The sequence below is a fragment of the Emys orbicularis genome, chromosome 14 (genome assembly GCF_028017835.1).
Source record: "Emys orbicularis isolate rEmyOrb1 chromosome 14, rEmyOrb1.hap1, whole genome shotgun sequence".
Taxonomy (NCBI): domain Eukaryota; kingdom Metazoa; phylum Chordata; order Testudines; family Emydidae; genus Emys; species Emys orbicularis.
Window position 1 is genome coordinate 21,350,709 of NC_088696.1, and position 16,479 is coordinate 21,367,187.

Here is a 16,479-nt window from a genome sequence, read left to right on the forward strand (position 1 = left end):
TAGTTAATCCACCTCCTGTCGACATAACCCCTGATGTAGACAACACTATATTGGAATAGGTGGGGATTTTTCACACCCCTGAGTGACGTAGTTATTCTGATGTAAGTTTATAGTGTAGACCTGGCCTAAAAAAAGATGTGGATAAACTGGAGAGAGTCCAGAGGACAGCATCAAAAATGATGAAAGATTTAGAAAACCTGACCTATGAGGAAAGGTTAACAAAACTGGGCATGTTTGTTTAGTCTTGAGAAAAGAAGATGAAGGGAGGACCTGATAAGACTTTAGTGTGTTATAAAGGGCTGTTATAAAGAAGATGGTGATCAATTGTTCTCCATGTCCCCTGAAGGCAGGACAGGAATTTGCTACAAAGGAGACAAAGTTTTTCCTAATATCTAAGATAACTATAAGGATAGTTAAAGTACTGGAATAGGTTGTGGAATCCCCATTATTGGAGTTTAAGAACAGGTTAGACTAACATCTATCTATCAAGGATGGTATTGGTATACTTGTTCCTGCCTCAATGTGTGAGGGTTGGGAAGAGGGGGGGAGAGAATGGACTACATGACCTCTAGCAGTACCTTCCAGCCCTACATTTTTATGATCAGTAGTTTGCTGATCTTTACCAGTAACTTAAAGGCAGCTATTTGTAAAAACATCAAGATCTCCCATCTCTGGGAGAATATTGGATGATCTCTAGCAGCACAATTTCCACTAACACTTCTGATCCATTAATGCAGTGCAAAACACAATAGTGTCCCAACTGTGAACAATTTAAAATTGTATAATGGCAAAACATAATACCCTTACAAAATCATCCATGCATTTAAGGACATGTACTAAAGTCATATTAAAGCCTTTCAGATTAACTAAAACAATCAGTTATAGCCATCACCTTGGAATATTAGCACATATGTTTTGGGTATTCAGATAGCAAATTGTAGGTTAAGCAGTGAGGAAAATGTAAATGCATACTGATTGTCTCACAGTCTAAGAAAAAAAAGCACCTTAACTTTTAACCAAAACAGATACTGTTTCATCAACAGAGCTGGGGACTGTCAAGGAACAAATAACGGCTCCTGGATTCTCTGTCTCAGACCTGGCACAAAATAGAGCAACCTGGAGCTGTTCTGCCTTGCGCCAGCTGACTGATTCCCAGGGACTATATACGTAACTAGAAAACATCATGCTAAACTACTCTCCTTCGCTGTCCCTCCCCACTAGTGGCTGCTTTGCAGGCTATGTGCCCACTGGAGAATTACATCTGAGAATTATTACTCTATGTACATTTGCTGAAATAACTTACTGTAAAGTTTTGAAATCAGTTAGCCAACATTACCTTCGGAATAGAGATCTAATATTCTAGGGCACCTAAATACATAGTAAAACTAAAGATTAATATCTTAGATTTGTTTCTGAAAATTACATTTTGGACAATACAATTCTTTAAGTTAATTTTGATTACAACAAATCAAAACCTAGGCTAGTATTAAGGAAGCAATTTTCTGACTGCCTTTATTTGTTGTTCATTACACCATTTGGGAAGAAATTGTGAAAACAAGTAATTTTGATCTTTCAGCTCTACCATTTTAATCAACAGCTCTGCACAAAGACCAGCTTAAACGGGAATTACCTGCAAGTCTCTCTTCTGTACTGCATACTGTGAAGTTGTTTTATACTCACATACCCTTCAGTATAGAAGGTGCAACATTTGTTCATATTCTAAGGATGAAGTATACAGTAGCTTATTGTGTTCCAGTTAGATTATCTGATATTAAGTCTCATTATTAGTAATGCCTCCATTTTATTAAAGTTTTCCTTCATCCCTATATGCAGACCTAGTTCTGCTATGTTTTATTAGTGCACTGTGTATAAAAAATGGAAGTTAAACTTTAGTTCAAGTTTAATAAATGTTTTCCACATAATTTGATATTCATATAATTTCTGTGAATTTCCCCCCCTGGATTGTTAAATCCTGCATTTTAGAATGGAGAGTCATATTTTTGTTTTTAATGTGTTAATGTTTAGATTATGGCTTTGTGTGCCCGTACAGAAGACAGGGATTCTGCTTATATAAAGCATGATCTCTGCCTGGGTGCTCAGATTGGATTTGCACACCCATTTCAAAAGGTGTAGTTTTCTTCCACCTTACCAAGTATTGGCTCAGTATTTACTTCCCCATGTTAAATATTTGTCTCATACTGTACAAATAAAAGCAGAACACTAAGAAGTGTTTAACAAAAAAGTTTATTACCAAAATACAATATTAAAGTCAATACATGACAAACTCCTGTAAAGCAAAATAAATTATTCTAACGTACAGTATTTCAGAAGGTAGTTAAAGTAGTACTACAGACTTGCTTCATAGTTCCAAATAGACAATCTGTTCTATCAGGAACACAATCCTACAGAGAGTTTAAGGCATGCAGCTTAATGTGCTGGATAGTTTTATAAAATGCAATTCATCCTATTTTAATAAGATACAGTGTCAAAAGTAACTGCAGTCTTTACGTCAGTCTTCTAAATTTTTTTTATACTTTGGCTATAAAAAGCAGTGCCATAGTGTTACAATACCTTTTCTTAAAAAAATACATGTACTCATGTCCATGAATATCAAATGCAAATGTAAATTTCTATTAAATATATTCTATTCATCAATACTTTGAGCACCCACTGTACATTTTTTTTAATTTTTATTTTAATGATTAAATAAGTGCTTGGGACAGGAGAATACAGTAACTCTGGCTGAATCCCACTCTCTCTTTCTAGGCCAAGTACAAAGTAGAAAGCTACAATGGAAGATTATAGATCCTCAGCTATTTCATGAGTAGAAAATGGGAATTTCCTCCATAACAGAATTGTAGGTATCTAGAACAAAGGCTTTAAGTTATAGTCCATATCACTGAATAAAATCTGCTTAGAGCAGAGTTGAAAGAAAAACTAATAGCACTGCAAGTATGATAATTTGCTAGTTCTATGTGCCAGTAGCATCCCAAAATATTTGTAAATTCTCAAAGGAATGGGAAGATTGAAATGGTGTAACCCTGAAAAGTGCTGTTAAAACAAACCCCAAACATGCAAACAAACTAATCACACAACACTTTACAAAGCAGGTATCGTGATCAGAATACTTGCTTTCAGGAACTGATTCTGTAATCATTCCACATTCATCGCTTCTGTTAAAGTCAAGGGGGAATTTTGAATGTGAATCGATGGCAGCATGGGGACAATCAATAAGGAATTTTCTTATGAAGATTGTTTATTTTCTGCAGGCTAGCAAGTAATTATTTCTTGGCAGTTGTAGTATTTATCCTAGTCAGCTTTTAGAAGGCCCTCCCACCCCCTTCTACTGCTTTAGAACAACATATGGTTAACCAAAGATTACTCGCACAATTAATGAGATGGTAAAGAACACGCTGTAAATACCTATACCTTGGTTAGTAGTTCCAATATATTAGAATGGGTCTTGGTGCATTATATTGTAACACTGCACCCAGAAAAAACATGACTAATAAAAAGTTTGACTTTGTAAATCTGGGCTTCCTGCCATCTTTCTTCTAGCTCATGCCTCCAAATTCTTCACATATTTCCATTAGTGTAACAACTTTAAAATGCATGATCCATTATGGGGAAAATTAAGTTAAGGTCAAGGCACACTGTAGTTTCCACGAGTTTAAAATAGGAATTTAAAATTCAAATTACTGTGGCCTCTCTGATATTTTTATATTTACCAGATTTTCAAATGACTGCAATAAATGGGATCTATAAATACAGGAGCCGGAATGTTAGAATGTGCTCTAGGATCTCAGATATTAAAAATGTGCCCAATAATTTCCTGTTTTTTAAACACACCAGAATTCTATATGAAGGATACAAGATTGGTGTCAACACTGGTCACTAAGACAACACCAGTACCCTAATTAAATATTTTCCACCTCTGATTGAAATTGTTCATTATAATCATGTTTTTAAAGTGTCCAATTAGCCTGTATGAATATGAAAAGTTCCCATCTGATTGGCCCTTGTATATTCTATTTTTAGTAAAAAAATGTAAAACATACAGAAGTTACTTTACATTTTTATTTAAAACATGTAAAATGTACTATGTTTAGTTCGTGGATAGGTCAAACCTATTAGTGTAATGGGCTGTATTATGATAGATCTTTACCAATTTTTAAAATAACTTTTGTACATCTAACCTAATTTATAGCCAAATTAATAGGACTACTTAAAGATAGAAAAAGTTCAAAATGTTTAAAAACAAACCCACTTTAAAAGATCACCAGTACAGCTTGAAATACAACTCTGCCCTTTATACAGCCTTTATACCCTGGGTTGCTTCTTAAAATTAAAGTTGTATACAAAAAGCTATCCTCCTTTTTCTTTCCTGTTTGACCAGCTTCACTGTCCACAGGAGAACTTAAAAAATTAACACAGAAATAGCACCATGAAGACTGTACACTACTCATACACCAGCTTTTCAGATTTATATAGTTGTAGCTTATTTCTGCTAAAAAATGTATAAATAGGTAATAAATACAAAAAACGTTCTGCATCACTCTTTAAAACTATAGTGTACTAACCATTTTTAACAAATGAGCAACTAACCCAGGCATAACTGAACTGAGATGCCAAGAACTGGGCATGCTTCAGTGCAATTACAGTTTTGAAGCTACCTTTAAACAAGAATTGAATGTTTCAAACTTCATCAGAATGTTTTAATCTGACTGCTAAAGGGCTCCTTTTCAAATGTTACACTTTTTTTTGTAGCAAGCATATACTAAAACACAATTTTAGGGGCCAACTTTACAAGTGATTTTGGCAGAATTCCCTGGGAATTAGCCTGCATACTGAAATTCCCATCGATATATAAACTGATGTAGGTCATTTAAACTACATGAAAGATCAGCATTATAATGTTAGAAGCAAAATGGTTTTAAAAAGGGAGAAATTTCTAAGGGTTGCTTTAAAAATAAAACACCGCAATTATCAAGTTCCCTTTGTGAATCCTTATCACATGCATCAGTAATGTTTACTCTACTAACCATCATAGATCCTGTTCCTTTCTATTTTGGTGCAATGGAGGAAAGGTTGTTTCCACAAAGCAGGTCAATTTTTACTTAGAAATTATTTTTGCTGAATTCTCTTATTGTGAAATTTGAAGCATTTTATGAGAAAAGCTTAGCATACCTTTTGAGTAATTATTTCAACAGACAGTGTTAGAGCCAGACTTTTCTAGGTATTTAGGCACTTAAAGATGTAGGTAGGCACCTAGTGCAATTTTCAAAAGTGGCTATGCACCGAGCGCTTTTGAAAATCCCACTAGGTGCCTATCTACATCTTTAGGGCCTAAATACCTTGAAAAATCTGGCCCTTTGTCAATTAGATTTCTGGTGATTGCCTGTTCCTACCCCAAGATTATGGCACTCATTATGTACTGACATGAAAAAGTCACTAGTTAAAATGCCAATTTATATCATGATCCACTTGCTTTTAGAGGTTTGGCTGAATATTTTAAAGAGAGACGTTAAACAATGGGTCATGTTTACATATGAATTTAACATGTCTAAAATAAGATCTTGTATTTACTTAGGATCTAGCCAAATAATGGGCAAGATACCTACTGCCTTCAGGCCACTCAGCTTCTCCTGCCTTGAATCAGCACTTCCTATTAGTGACAGAAGGAATACCATCCAGTACTGCTTATTCAGAAAACAATTGTTAAGCTGGGAAGAGTAAGGCCTTAAAAATAAATCAGGAGCACCCCCGTCACCATCTACCCCTCAGAATTAAACAGTAAATTTTAGGTGAGCATTAATTCATAACCCGTATCTGGCCTACTGTCCTTTGCATTGAAGGAAAAACAATATTTGTCTGAAATGAGTTTGACACCCTTAACTAAATACTTTCAAGGCAAAAAAAAAAAAAAAGCCTTTTGAATTGAGCTAATACCTTGTTTAGCTGCTGAGTTTGAATTTCTTATTGTGCTAATGCACTTTGGATTAACACTAGGCATTGAGAAATCCAGACTCTTGGCATCACAGGGAAGGATAAAGGGTTAGATGGATCATTCCACAGTTTCCCCAAAATGGAGTATTTAATGGTTTTAGCTAATTAAATTATGTCTGTAATTGCAACAAAGACTCAGCTTGGGAAATCAGTACATTTTACTTGCATTTCCTCTCTTGAGCAAGTATCTCAGGCAACATTAGCAAAGATAGAAAAAACCCATTTTAGGAAATCCTCTTCTTTTTAGCTGATAGTTTGATCTAGTTGGAGTTCTGAGTTGCATTGTGGTCCTTATTTAGAATTATGTTTATGATTTCACCTTCATGTTCTTTCATATGATCCAACAGATTTTCTTTGCTGGTGGACTCAAACCCACAAATACAACAGCAGAAGAGTAGAACACAGTATTCTGTACCAAGGTGGGGCTGACTGGAGTTCTTTTCTACATTGCATGAGGTATTAATTGTTGGATTAAGTTTTTGATTTTCATTGGAACCTGAAATTTCATTAGTAGTCTGATTAATGGACTCTGAAAATGACACCAAGTTCTCTGAACTCCCTAGAACAGGTACTAAACTTTCATCAGTGCTTTCTAATAGAGTCTTTCCAGGTAGCTGCCCTTGAAACCTAAAAAATAAACAAACAAAGTTTTTTTTTAAAAGTCATCATATTTTTTGTTGTTGTTTAAATTTGCAGATTGTAGTTTATCTTGGGTCAAGGTTGGGTGCTTTCAAAAGTCTAGATTAAGGATTCTAGTTTGTAAGGAAGTGTCATACATACACACACCTGCCGCTTTGTGAAATTGCATCATTAATAGCCTTGTTCACTTGTTCATAATTATAATTTTGATCACTTGCATGTTTCCACATATGGGACTTCAGGGAAGGAGGGTGGCTGCATACATATCCACAAAGAGAACATCTGAAAAACAATGAGGGTAAGAAAGTATTTGAAGTGAAGTCAAATAACTCACTTTTTTACTAAATTTTCTAAAACAGGCCAAATGAGATAATACAGCTGAGTATTACGGTAATTCCCTTTCTCTCCTAACGTTTGGTCAAAGAGAAATTTCTCCATGTTGCAGCAATTCCAGTCTATCACCGTAATTTAATGCCACTATAAATAAAGCATGTCAATCCTTCCTTAAGTTTATACCCTGGCCAAGTAAATGTGTTTCAGAATAAAACTTCGCATGGAACATCTCAGTATCTAAAAAATATTTAAACCAAATTTAATTTAAAAAGCAAATCAAAACAAAAAACGTAGAATGCCACTATCAGTTTGGCCATTTAAAAAAAAAGCTATTTGAATACTACAAAAATGCACTAGTTCTGATCACTTCAACTTACCTTCCATTTAGAAATGAAATTCAGCGTGAAATTAGGTAATAAATGTAGATTATTGTTTTGTGATATTTTAAGGAAAACACAACACAAATAGCCAGAAAGAGTGAGTTCTGAAAGTTTGCTACTGTGTATGTACAATAACTTTTTTCTCCATTAAATTTAGTTTGTGTTCCTAATTGATATTTAATTGACACAGCAGACATTTTTATACCATCCCTAATTACATTTTGTAAGAACAAAAGTATATAAATAGCAAAGGTTGGTAAAAACCTGGGAATTTGTAACAAAGGTGACACTGCAATATTTCCTTTTCTCGCTTCTTCATTATTCCATTAACCCTCCCTTCTCAACACTAGTTACAAATTAAGATTACTGAAAACCCTTTTGAAAAAGTCTAACAAAACCATAATGTAAATGTTTTTGGAATGGGCAATCATATTCAACAGAAAATTATGTATTATGGAATTCAACTGGATGATTCAAAAACCTTTTGAGAAAGTTTCATAGAATGAGATCCTAAGTATGTTTTTAGATAAATTTGTATAGAATCATACTCCATGTAATATAGAAACATATTGGCTTAGTCCCAATTAAATACAATGGGACTTTTCCATAGATGAAAATGAAGAGTAGAGAATTTTAGAAGTTTTATGGTTAAAGTAATTTTAAGATATAAATTTGTCAACACTATACCTACGTAACAGACAAAAGAATGTGATTATGGGGTCATCCATCACTAGCAAGTTGTGAAGCACAGGGGCTGAGGGCTAGGTGCCACCTGTCCAAAAAGCTTTAATTTTCAGAGGAAAAAATATTTGTATAACACCTGGAAACCCTGATACTGCACCACACAAGTCAATGAGAGTTTTGCCATTGACTTTAATGGCTGCAGGATCAAGCCCCAAATGCAGCAGGCTGAACTTGCGATGGCTGCAATTTCCACTAACCAGAAAACAAGAAAGGAAATTCTACCTACCGCTCCTCCACAGAATACTGTGGAGAACTCATAATTTGAAAGGTTATATGAAGATATATAGTACACTACAGGCATGTGGTAAGGAAGGCCTGCTCTACTGGGCATATAATGAGGCCACGCTTTTTAGCATCACTATCTCTATTACATATCAGGAAATATGCAATTCTACGGGGGGCGGGGGGGGAGGGAGAAAGGGAGTGGAACGGGGTGGTTTGTTTAATTTTAATCCTTGTCAGGCAAGTGAGCTTTTCAAATTAGAGTCAATGGATGTCTCAGTCTGAATGAAAACTTTACTAGCCAAATCAGATTGCTACATCACAATCCTGCCATTTTAATAAATAAAAACGAATGCACACCTTTAAAATCCCAACTTCCCTCTTAAATCAGTAAAGTATAGCTAAAAGAATGTTTAATTTTGCAAAGTTGAGTCAGGAACAAAAGATAAAGATGCCCACCCAATCACAACTCCACCCCACATGCACATGCATTACAACAGTCTTTAATTATATGTTGTTTGCAGCATTGTTATAGCCATGTTGATCCCAGGATATTAGAGACACAAGATGGGTGAGGTAATATCTTTTATTGGGCGAACATCGGTTTGGTGAAAGAGAAGCTTTCCAGCTACCCAGAGCTCTTCTTCAGGTCTGGGAAAAGTACTCAGTGTCACAGCTAAAAATACAAGGTGTAACAGATTATTTAGCATAAGTAGTTAACACATATTGTAAGAGACCAAGGTTAACGGGCCACTTCACCTTGAATGTTCTCTTACAATATGTGTTAACTACTTATGCTAAATAATCTGTTACACCTTGTATTTTTAGCTGTGACACTGAGTACTTTTCCCAGACCTGAAGAAGAGCTCTGGGTAGCTGAAAAGCTTCTCTCTCTCACCAAACAGAAGTTTGTCCAGTAAAAGGTATTACCTCACCCACCTTGGGTCTCTAATTACATGCTCACATACTACTTTACTGCAGAAGCCTTGCCTTATTCAGTGTGCAGGTTCGATAGTACAAACTAACTGAAGTGACAGTTCAATACTTATTTTTGAATACTCATGGTTTAAAGAGCAGACTCCAAGCTCAAGTATCAGAGAGGTAGCCGTGTTAGTCTGGATCTGTAAAAAGCAACGGAGAGTCCTGTGGCACCTTTAAGACTAACAGATGTATTGGGTGGGTGAATGCCCACTTCGTCGGATGCTCTAATACATCTGTTAGTCTTAAAGGTGCCACAGGACCCTCTGTTGCTTTTTACAGATTCAGACTAACATGGCTACCCCTCTGATACAGGACTCTCTGTTACTCCTAGCTCAGTCACTAAGGCCTTGGCTACACTTGCAAGTTACAGCGCTGTAAAGGCTCCCCCAGTGCTCTAACTCACTCCCCGTCCACACTGGCAAGGCATTTGCAGCGCTGTATCTCCGTGGTTGCAGCGCTGCATGTACTCCACCTCTCCGAGAGGAATAGCAAGTATTGCGCTGCCGCTGCAGCTCTGCGGCGCCAATGTGGCCGCCCAATGCGCTGTGAATGGCCTCCAGAATTATTCGGCAATATCCCACAATGCCTGTTCTAGCCACTCTGGTCATCAGTTCAAACTCTACTGCCCTGGCCTCAGGTAACCAACCATGTGACCGACCCTTTACATTCCCCGGGAATTTTAAAAATCCCCTCCCTGTTTGCTCAGCCCGGCGTGGCCTGGAGTGCTATCAGCGAATCTTTCCAGGTGACCATGCCTCCACGCACCAAGCGAGCCCCAGCATGGAGCAATGGCGAGTTGCTGGACCTAATCAGTGTTTGGGGGGAGGAAGCTGTACAGTCCCAGCTGCGCTCCAGCCGTAGGAATTACGATACCTTCGGGAAGGTATCAAAGGACATGATGGAAAGGGGCCATGACCGGGACGCCCTGCAGTGCAGGATTAAAGTGAAGGAGCTGCAGAGTGCCTACCGCAAAGCCCGTGACGCAAATGGCCGCTCGGGTGCTCCCCCCGCGACCTGCCAATTCTGCAAAGAGCTGGATGCGATACTTGGGGTTAACCCCACCTCCACTCCGAGCACCACCATGGACACTTCAGAGCCGGTGGGGGGGGGGGAGGAGGAGGAAGAGGAAAACGGGAGTGATGGTGGTGGGCCGGATGGAGACACCCCGGAATCCCTGGAGCCATGCAGCCAGGAGCTCTTCTCGAGCCAGGAGGAAGGTAGCCAGTCGCAGCGGCCGGTACTTGGTGGAGGACAAACAGAAGAGCAGGTTCCTGGTAAGCGGGTTTTTTTTTCGGGAAGGAATTTTTTCGGTGTGGGCTCTTTGGGAGAGGAGGGTTAGGCGTGCATGCCTAGATGCGGAATAGTGCATTGATGTGGTTTATCACATCGCGTTAATCAGCCTCGGTAATCTCCTCGAATGTCTCATCCGGAACGTGTGCAATGCACGTGCGCAGGTTTATCGGGAGAGCCACCGTGGTCCTTGTCCCAGCCAGGCTAACGTGTCCGCGCCACTGTGCCGCGAGGGGCGGGGGGACCATTACTGCACACAGGCAAGTTGCATATGGGCCAGGGCGGAAGCCGCATTGCAGTAGAAGACCCTCCCTTGCTTCCCAGGTCACCCTCAGCAGCGAGATATCGTCCAGGACGAACTCCTGTGGAAAATGTTGGGACAGTGTTCAGTGTAGGTGCCCCCTGAAGCTGTTGGCTCTCCCCAAGGCACAGAAACCCAGAGGACAGTGCAGCCCTGAAACAATCAGTCCCCCTTACTCACCATTTTGAGGCTCCCATGGGATGTGTGCGCTCTGTTTTGGACCGGAAAATTATGCTATTGTGTAGACCCTGTGTGTTTTCTACTCCGTAAGTGCGGGGGGAATCATTACTCTGTCTGGTATAAACAATGCTGCCTCTGTTAAATGTTGCATTTTGCCTATACAGCAGCATCAACCTTGAGACCTCAGCCGTCCCTCTTATCGCCTGCTCAGAGACTGCAAAGACTCAGGAAGAGACCGCAAAAAAGCAAAGAAGACATGCTGCAAGAAATGATGCAGCAATCTATTAAAGAGAATGAGAAAGCACAGGACTGGAGGGAGAGAGAAAGCAGGATCCGCCAGGAAAACGCAGCGCACCGGCGGCAAAGCACCGCGCACCGGCAGCAAAGCACTGATAGGCTCATAAGCATCCTGGAGCGCTAAGCCGATGCTATCCAGGAGCTGGTAGCCATGCAGACCGCAAACGTAAATGCCACCCCCCCCCCCCCACAGCCCTTGTCCCAAAACTCTTTCCGTTGTGCCCCACTGTCACCTCCAACCCACTTTCCCCAACTTCCATGTTCTTCACGCCACCCGCTGCCTCCAACACCAGTATCTTCACCACCCAGCCCTGAAAACCACGACCCTTACCCTCTGCACTCAACCCCCATTACTATGCAGTATAGCTGTCCTGAAGTGCAGCACTCACTGCACAGCACACCAGACAGGACATATGCAAATCTGTGATTGTACCATTCCCCACTCCACCCCCTTGTTTCTTTTCAATAAATGGATTCTTTGGCTTTGAAAAAATTCTTTATTATTGCATAAAGTAAAAGACTCCTTAGCCCAGGAAATAAACAGGCACTGCAAGTCTGCTTGTCTGCTTAGCAAACACTGATTCCTAAAGATTGGAACTACTGCACTTCACTCCCGTGCAGGGCACCAGATATCACTGCTGGTTTTCAGCCTCAAATTGCTCCCTCAAGGCATCCCTAATCCTTGCAGCCCCGCGCTGGGCCCCTGTAACAGCCCTACTCTTGGCTGTGCAAATTCAGCCTCCAGGTGTTGAACCTCGGAGGTCCATGCCTGAGTGAAGCTTTCACCCTTCCCTTCACAAATATTATGGAGGGCACAGCACGCGGATATAACTGCGGGGATGCTGTTTTCGGCCAAGTCCAGCTTCCCATACAGAGATCGCCAGCGGTCCTTTAAACGGCCAAAGGCACACTCCACAGTCATTCGGCACCGGCTCAGCCTGTAGTTGAACCGTTCCTTGCTGCTGTCAAGGCTCCCTGTGTAGGGTTTCATGAGCCACGGCATTAACGGGTAAGCGGGATCTCCAAGGATCACAATGGGCATTTCAACTTCCCCTACCGTGATCTTCCGCTCTGGGAAAAAAGTGCCGGCCTGCATCTTCCTGAACAGCCAAGTGTTCCGAAAGATGCGTGCGTCATGCACCTTTCTGGGCCAGCCTGTGTTAATGTCAATGAAATGCCCACGGTGATCCACAAGCGCCTGGAGAACCATAGAGAAATACCCCTTCCGATTAACGTACTCGGATCCTAGGTGGGGTGGTGCCAGAATAGGAATGTGCGTCCCATCTATTGCCCCTCCACAGTTAGGGAACCCCATTTGTGCAAAGCCATCCACTATTTCCTGCATGTTACCCAGAGTCACGGTTTTTCTGAGTAGGATGCGATTAATGGCCTTGCAAACTTGCATCAACACGATTCCAATGGTCAACTTTCCCACTCCAAACTGGTTTGCAACCGACCGGTAGCTGTCGGAGTTGCCAGCTTCCAGATTGCAATAGCCACCCGCTTCTCCACTGGCAGGGCAGCTCTCAATCTCGTGTCCTTGTGCCGCAGGGTGGGGGCGAGCTCCTCACACAGTCCCATGGAAGTGGCTTTTCTCATCCAAAAGTTCTGCAGCCACTGCTCGTCATCCCAGACTTCCATGACGATGTGATCCCACCACTCGGTGCTTGTTTCCCGAGCCCAAAAGCGGCGTTCCACGGTGCTGAGCATGTCCGTGAATGCCACAAGCAATTTTGTGTCGTACGCGTTACGCGGCTCAATAGCATAGTCGGACTCCTCACCTTCACTCTCACTGTCACTTTGGATCTTAAGGAATAGTTCGACAGCTAAATGTGACGTGCTGGCGAGACTCGTCAGCATACGCCTCAGCAGTTCGGACTCCATTTCCCGCAGACAGATCGCACTGCACAGAAACCGTTGAAAGATGGTGCCAAAGGTGGACGGAAACAAAGGGATTTCTGGGATGCGAAGCGATGCATCATGGGGCATTGGGACAGGACCCAGAATCCCCCGGACCCACGCCCCCTTCCCACAACCCACGGCGCCAAAATGGGAAAAGGTGCTCTGTGGGATAGCTGCCCATAATTCACTTCTCCCAATAGCGCTGCAATTGCCGCAAATGTGGCCACGACAGTGCGCTGGGCAGCTGTCAGTGTGGACAGACTGCAGCGCTTTCCCTACTCAGCTGCACGAAGTCAGGTTTAACTCACAGCGCTGTACATCTGCAAGTACAAGGCCTAAGCATCACATTTTTGCTTTCAGGATTCTAGAACACTATGGGTTAATGCTACTAGGTGCTAAGTACCTTCAGCTATCATTAATTTCAAATCAAAGCTGAAGGTGCTCAGCAACTTCCAGGATTACTCACTATACTACTCATCATACATGGGTCAATATATGAGCGTATTGCACAACATGATCCCATAGGAAATATACAAAGTATAATGGGAGGAAAGAAATAGAAGTAAAATGAGTTTGCTGTTCCTGGCCAATGTTTTACAGAATGTATTTTTACATTACACTTTTAGCAAAAGACAATGAAGATTGAGGAAGAGCACTTAATTTTTGCAGTGTGCATTCATCTTGTGGTTCTATATAAGATATAGCTGCTGGAACCTAGGTCATTCTGCAGTGGTGTCTAGTACGTGGAGATCAGCTCCCTTATTGCTATAACAAATCATCATACAGATTTCAGAGTAGCAGCCGTGTTAGTCTGTATCCGCAAAAAGAACAGGCACCTTAGAGACTAACAAATTTATTTGAGCATAAGCTTTCGTGGGCTACAGCCCACTTCATTGGATGCATAGAATGGAACATATAGTAAGGAGATATATATACACATACAGAGAACATGAAAAGGTGGGAGTTGCCCTACCAACTCTAAGAGGCTAATTAATTAAGATGAGCAATTATCAGCAGGAGAAAAAAAAACTTGGTATTGATAATCAAGATGATCCAATTCAGACACTTTGACAAGAAGGTGTGAGGATACTTAACATAGGGAAATAGATTCAATGTGTGTAATGGCTCAGCCATTCCTGGTCTCTATTCAAGCCTAAATTGATGGTATCTAGTTTGCATATTAATTCAAGTTCAGCAGTTTCTCATTGGAGTCTGTTTTTGAAGCTTTTCTGTTGCAAGATTGCCACCTTTAAGTCTGTTACTGAGTGATCAGAGAGGTTGAAGTGTTCTCCTACTGGTTTTTGAATGTTATGATTCCTGATGTCAGATTTGTGTCCATTTATTCTTTTGCATAGAGACTGTCCGGTTTGGCCAATGTATATGGCAGAGCGGCATTGCTGGCACATGATGGCATATATCACATTGGTAGATGTGCAGGTGAACGAGCCCCTGATGGCATGGCTGATGTGATTAGGTCCTGTGATGATGTCACTTGAATAGATATGTGGACAGAGTTGGCATCAGGCTTTGTTGCAAGGATGTATTCCTGGAGACTTCATCACATGACAATCTTTAATTAAAGATTAATCTTTAGTTCCTGGAGACTCCAGGCCAATCCTGGATGGCAACCCTATACAGAATTCAGTTTAATTTGCCCTGCTGGCTTAACCTGTGCTGAATGATTAAATATCACTGTTCAAGAATGTCCTAAATTGACATACTGTGGAAATTTTCTCACAGCCTTTGACAAAGTGGATCATCAGGGACACTGAGAGGCCAGAAGTGTGGAAGTTTTCAGTAATATGAGGTGACTGCAGAATGCTTTCCTACAGAGTATAGCTGCAGAGTGCATGGTCTCTAGTGCTACTAGAAAGCACTTTGGAAAGGAGCATAGTGGGGAGGTTTAGTTTACATTTTGTAGTTGTGAAGAATTTGGATTTTTTTCTTGAGACCACAACTTTTGTATGCATGTGATTTATCCCAATGGCCCTGGTTGCCTGCCCAATCTTGCAGTATGAGTTATTTAGTTTATTTGCATTTTTGCTTTAGTCTTAGGTTTTCAACTCCTTGTTGCAAGTTAGCACTGGGTAGTCATGCTGAAGTATTAGAATTTCGTTTATAATAACTTTTCCTCAGTATGTAGCATGTGGGAACAGACTACTAATGGCATTTATTTATCAAATATACACAAACATAAGAGACTAGTGAAACTCATGTTCTTTTCTAGGATAACATGATGCAACTCCACGTTTCGTCTCACATGGAGACACTAAGAATACCAAATTAGCTCCAATACTTTTTGCTTTTGTACGAGTGTTAATCAACTGGCAATAGAGAATAAGACAGGGAGAAAAAATAATTCATGACTACCTACCCAAGCTATTTTTTATTTAGATTACAGAGAAAGCAATGAATCTGAACTCCACTTTGTTTCATAAGGTAACAAAATCACACTACTATGGCTTTTGCCAACTCATAACTGTTACATACTTGTACTGTTCCATTAGCTGCACTGCCTGGTGCTCCTGTGGGTGGCGCCTCATATGACATTTCAAACTATTCATATTTGTTGTGGCGAAGTCACATACTCGACATCTGAAGAAACAACAACAAGTGAGTGATCCCAACACCCTGATTGACACAAATTAAAGCTCCAAGAGGTAGCAACAGGATATTTTTGAAAAACTGTGAGTAAGACTAATAATAGTTTACTCAAGTCTAGATATTTATTATGATTATTTCTGTGTATCAGACCATGTAGATTTTCAGCATAAAAATCTCAGTGTAATAGTCATTTTTCATGAGGGCCAATTTCTACCCAGATTTACATCCCGTGAAACTCCACTGAAATCAATGAGTTTCACAAACTCTAAAAGGGGCTCAGATACACGATGTCTATCCCAAGGGTTAGTGCCAGACTATGTTAGATCAAGGCAAAAGCTTGCATTTTACAGGTACTGTATGTCATGTTCATGAGTGGATCTCATGCTTCAAGCCTACAAATTCTCCTTACTCCCTATGTTAAGACATCCACACCTTCCCATGTCACTTACATATTATCTTTCACTTATTAAGAAAACATAAGCTCCAGATCATTAGATATCTCTTTTTAAAAAAAATAGAAACTGGAGATGAGATCAACAGGGCTGCAATTAGGTAGCCCTGGAAAAAGTTGACACACTATACTGCTTACATATTAGTTTT

General features: G+C 40.3%; 1 protein-coding gene across 1 annotated transcript in view; it reads right to left on the bottom strand.

The window, feature by feature from the left end:
* Nucleotides 1-6,266: 6,266 nt before the first annotated feature.
* Nucleotides 6,267-16,479, bottom strand: part of ZNF507 (zinc finger protein 507) — a 40,307-nt gene continuing 30,094 nt past the window's right edge. Inside the window, exons 5-6 of the mRNA XM_065416820.1 lie at nt 6,793-6,927; nt 6,267-6,633 (exon numbers count right to left, since the gene is read on the bottom strand). Coding sequence (XP_065272892.1) covers nt 6,267-6,633; nt 6,793-6,927 — 502 coding nt within the window. The remainder of the gene's footprint in view (nt 6,634-6,792; nt 6,928-16,479) is intronic.